The sequence below is a fragment of the Triticum aestivum genome, chromosome 7A, assembly GCF_018294505.1.
Source record: "Triticum aestivum cultivar Chinese Spring chromosome 7A, IWGSC CS RefSeq v2.1, whole genome shotgun sequence".
Lineage (NCBI taxonomy): Eukaryota > Viridiplantae > Streptophyta > Magnoliopsida > Poales > Poaceae > Triticum > Triticum aestivum.
Genome location: NC_057812.1, coordinates 720,143,322 through 720,147,091, shown reverse-complemented (window position 1 = coordinate 720,147,091; position 3,770 = coordinate 720,143,322). Strand labels below are relative to the sequence as shown.

The 3,770-nt window shown below is 59.6% G+C and overlaps 1 protein-coding gene across 1 annotated transcript; it reads right to left on the bottom strand.

The window, feature by feature from the left end:
- Positions 1 to 547: 547 nt before the first annotated feature.
- On the bottom strand, positions 548 to 3,274 carry LOC123149681 (cytokinin dehydrogenase 11). Its single transcript, XM_044569389.1, has 4 exons — positions 2,486 to 3,274; positions 2,136 to 2,414; positions 1,531 to 1,793; positions 548 to 1,086 (listed from the first exon to the last, which is right to left on the bottom strand). Exons 1-4 carry the CDS (start codon positions 3,161 to 3,163, stop codon positions 756 to 758), a joined length of 1,551 nt encoding a protein of 516 aa, XP_044425324.1. The 5' UTR covers positions 3,164 to 3,274; the 3' UTR covers positions 548 to 755.
- Positions 3,275 to 3,770: the final 496 nt, after the last annotated feature.

Here is a 3,770-nt window from a genome sequence, read left to right as displayed (position 1 = left end):
CTGGTGATATTTGTGACCCGGTGCAAAATCTAGAATCATGCTCTAGGTATAAAGTCAATTATTATAACAAGAATGACTTCCATGGAGGAACACAAATAATACTTGGACAATGTCAATTTGAATAGGGAAATTGCAATGTCAATAGATTCGAGGAGGACCGGAGAAGAATCGTGGTGGGTACGAGTTCATTTCAGAGGGATTTCCATCCTTCCTCTTTTGATGTGGCTTGTGGGAGGAGGATGGCCAGGAAGATGAAGCGTGTGGGCCGGAACGATGAGGCGGGAAATTTCCAAGGAATAACAAAGAGATACGTAGCTCTCGTGAGATACCACTTTGCAAGAGGATTAGAGTTCACGGCTTGGTGCACGCTTCCATGAACTAATTACTTAGTTAGTTAGCTGAATTGCTAATTAGGGGCCGGGGCCGGGGCCGGGGCCTGATGAGGAAAAGGTGACATCTTTGGTTTTCTTTGCAACCCTTTCCCTACGACAACATCCATGGAGCCCCTTTTTGTCCCCTCAATGTGCCTAACCGGCCCCTGATGAGGAAAAGGTGACATCTTTGGTTTTCTTTGCAACCCTTTCCCTACGACAACATCCATGGAGCCCCTTTTTGTCCCCTCAATGTGCCTAATGAATAATGACCCTATAATCACCATCATCATCGTCGTCGCCCCCTTGTCGATCGTCGAGATCTTCATCACCATCATCGTCATCATCATCATCCACCACCGTCATCATCACCGCCAACAGCAGCTATGATCGGTCGGTTCGCGAGGAGGAGGGGGTCCTGGCGAAGATCTTCTGGCCCGGGGCGAGGATCGCCAGCGGGTCGTAGCGGGCCTTGCGGTCGACGAAGCGGGCCCACTTGGCGCCGAAGTGGCGCGCCCAGTCGGCTTCCGTGCGGTAGTGCGGGAAGTAGGTCTTGAAGTCGTAGCCGCTGCTCCGGCAGGCGTCCACGATGGCGCCGTTCTGCGCCACCAGCTCCTCCACCGCCGCGCCGCCGCCGCCCGGGCAGAACCGCAGCAGCGCCACCAGGTAGAACACCTCGCCCTCCGGCAGCGCCACCGACGTGTTCGGGTCCCACCTGCACCAGCAAGTCGCACGACGCGTCACGATACGACAAAGGAAGAAGAACGAGAGCCTATCGTAAACAATGGCGCCGGTGCGTGCACTGCAGTGCATGGCCTGTGGCTGAGTGAGACGTGCATGGCGATAATAATAGTTTTTTTCAATCATAGGACCTGAGCTGGTGGCCGCTAATGCGCAATCTGCTCGGGCTAAATCCAAAACGGAACGGGATCGATGGAGAGACTGGGACGGAGCCCGTCTTATTATAAGTGATCCCGGTCAGGATCACTCACTGCCGTCAGCGAGCGCCCTGACTGAGCAGGGGAGGCTCACATGCGCGTGCGTGACGTGAGCGCCCGCCGCAAATGGCAACTCTGCCATGCCACCGAGCGGCGCACGGAAGCAATCCAAGCAGAGGAGAGATGGTGCGTCATCGGTTGGAGTGTCCTGGGATACTCACTTGCTCTTGAGCATGGGGTAGATGAGCATGGGCCCGTCGACGCCGTCGGCGAGCATGCCCTTGAGCACGGCGCGGTCGAAGTCGGCGATGTCGCGCGCGGAGACGAAGAGGTTGAGCCACGGGTGCGGCGCCGCCCAGCTGCCGCTCCGGCGCGCCTCCTCCTCCACCCGGTTCACGCGCGACAGGAACTCCACGTACCCGACGTCCGCCGCGTACTCCAGGCCCCGCACGTACTTGAGCCGCCGCATCATCTCCCCCATCCTCTGCACACACAGAACAAACAAACATGAGCACGGGCAGGCGAATCCATGGACGCTATCGTGTCACGTCGTCACATGCCGGCCTAGTGCGTGCTGCCGCTGCTGGTGTGAGCTGTTCCATGGGGACAAAGGAGACGTGCGTGAGGTGAGGTGGGCTCGCCCCGCATTGTACGCACGCGAGATCGGCCGTGCACGCAGCGATTGCTGGATTGCTGGCGCGACCAGTGGGCGTGGGTGGGGGCCGGCGAGTTTGGCGGCGAGCGCGGGGGCGGTTTGGTGCCAAGAATCCAGCGGAGGATAGACGACGACATGCCCCGGAGAAGTACAGCGCCAGTGGCGGCCTACCTCGTCCACGTCGTCCGGCTGCTTGTGCTGGTGCTGGTACAGGGCCACCTCCAGGCAGTAGAGCAGCGGGCCGGGCTCGCCGGCGGGGAGCAGCGACGGGTCGAAGCGGGCGCCGGCGGGGATGGGCACCGACGGCCAGCCGTTCACCGGGTCGTCGCTGCGCACGAACGCGAAGCCCTCCACGTAGTCGAACGCCGACTCAGCCGGCCGCGTCACCAGCCACTCCGCGTCCGCCGCGTACTCCGCGAAGCTCGCGTACACCACGCGCGCCCACTTCACCTGCAATCAGCCGGCCGGTCAGCGTGCGTCGTTCGACGATGAGGATGGGGATGTGGAGTCGTAGGAGTTACCGTTTGTGGCGCGGGGGAGAGCGGGATGCGGGCGCGGGTGATTACGCCGAACTGGCCGAGGCCGCCGAGCACGGCGAAGAAGAGGTCGGCGTGGGCGGAGGGGGAGCAGACGCGGCACTCGCCTTCGCCGGTCACCACCTCCAGCTCCGCCACGTTGGACACCTGCGGGCCGTAGCGGAAGGACTGCCCGCTGACGCCGCCGTTGGAGAGCGTGCCGCCGACTGTGAGCCGGAGGTAGTCCGTCCAGGAGGCGGGGGCGAGGCCGTGGTTCGAGACGGCCCAGTGGAGGACCTCCTCCCAGAGCGCGCCGCCGGGGACGTCGGCGAAAGCCGCCCCACCGCCAGACGAGACGAGCTTCATCTGCAGGCGCCGGGAGGCCGCGCCGGCCCGCATGTCGAGGACGAGCCCCCCGTCGGACATGGCCTGCCCGGCCACCGAGTGGCCGTTGCCGCGGGCGGCCACGGTGAGGTGCGTGGTGCGCGCCGCCGCGCGGATGGCGCTGGCCACGTCGTCCGCGCTCGCCGGGCGGACGACGGCCGCGGGGCGCGCGCTCACGAGGCCGCCGAAGTCCCTCGCCGCCGCGCACTCTGCCGCGTCGGCGGCCACCACGGTCAGCTCGAGCGCGTCCCGCTCGGTGGCGGCGCCGGCGGCGGCGCGGTCCATGTACGCGAGCATCATCTTGGGCAAGCAAGCGCTTCTCCTCCCACTCGCTTAGCTGAGCTGAGCTGAGCAGAGCTCTCTGTTTTGTGATGTCACTCGCGGTGCGCTCGCGCTCTGTCTCCGCCTGACTGTGCTGCGGTCGTCGTGTGGGTCGAGGGGTTTATATCGAGAGGACACGCGGACGTCCATAGCCATCACGCCTTTCAAAAAGAGAAAATCTAGTTAAGTTTGGAAGTTCGAATTGAAATGATGGCGCACCATCTCGGCAATCTTTGGAGGATTAAAATTAATATAAGTAAGATATTCATACAAGTAGACATAGGCAAAACAGCAAATGAAACTCCAAATAACACCAATTTAACAAGTATATAGATAAACATCTATATGGATGTTTGGATTGGCATAAGAGCTTACGTATAAGGAATTTACCAAAATCTTCTAGGTTCAAGTTTGGAACCTATGAATATATGATCCAGAAGACAATAAAATACTCTATTGATGGTGATTGAATCTTTTTTTTTATCAAGGATCGAGTATGAATAGGCAAAGAAATAGGAATTTGATTGAAAGAAAGCCAATTCAAGATTTGAAGTCAACATAGACACTAAACATAAATGGGAAATTA

Bases quoted from the DNA above. Each gene is read 5' to 3' on its own strand.
- LOC123149681 (XM_044569389.1), bottom strand. From the start codon at position 3,163: ATGATGCTCGCGTACATGGACCGCGCCGCCGCCGGCGCCGCCACCGAG. The intron at 2,415-2,485 runs GTAACTCCTACG...GGCTGATTGCAG, and splicing joins TCTCCCCCGCGCCACAAACG to GTGAAGTGGGCGCGCGTGGT. The intron at 1,087-1,530 runs GTGAGTATCCCA...TTGCTGGTGCAG, and splicing joins TACCCCATGCTCAAGAGCAA to GTGGGACCCGAACACGTCGG.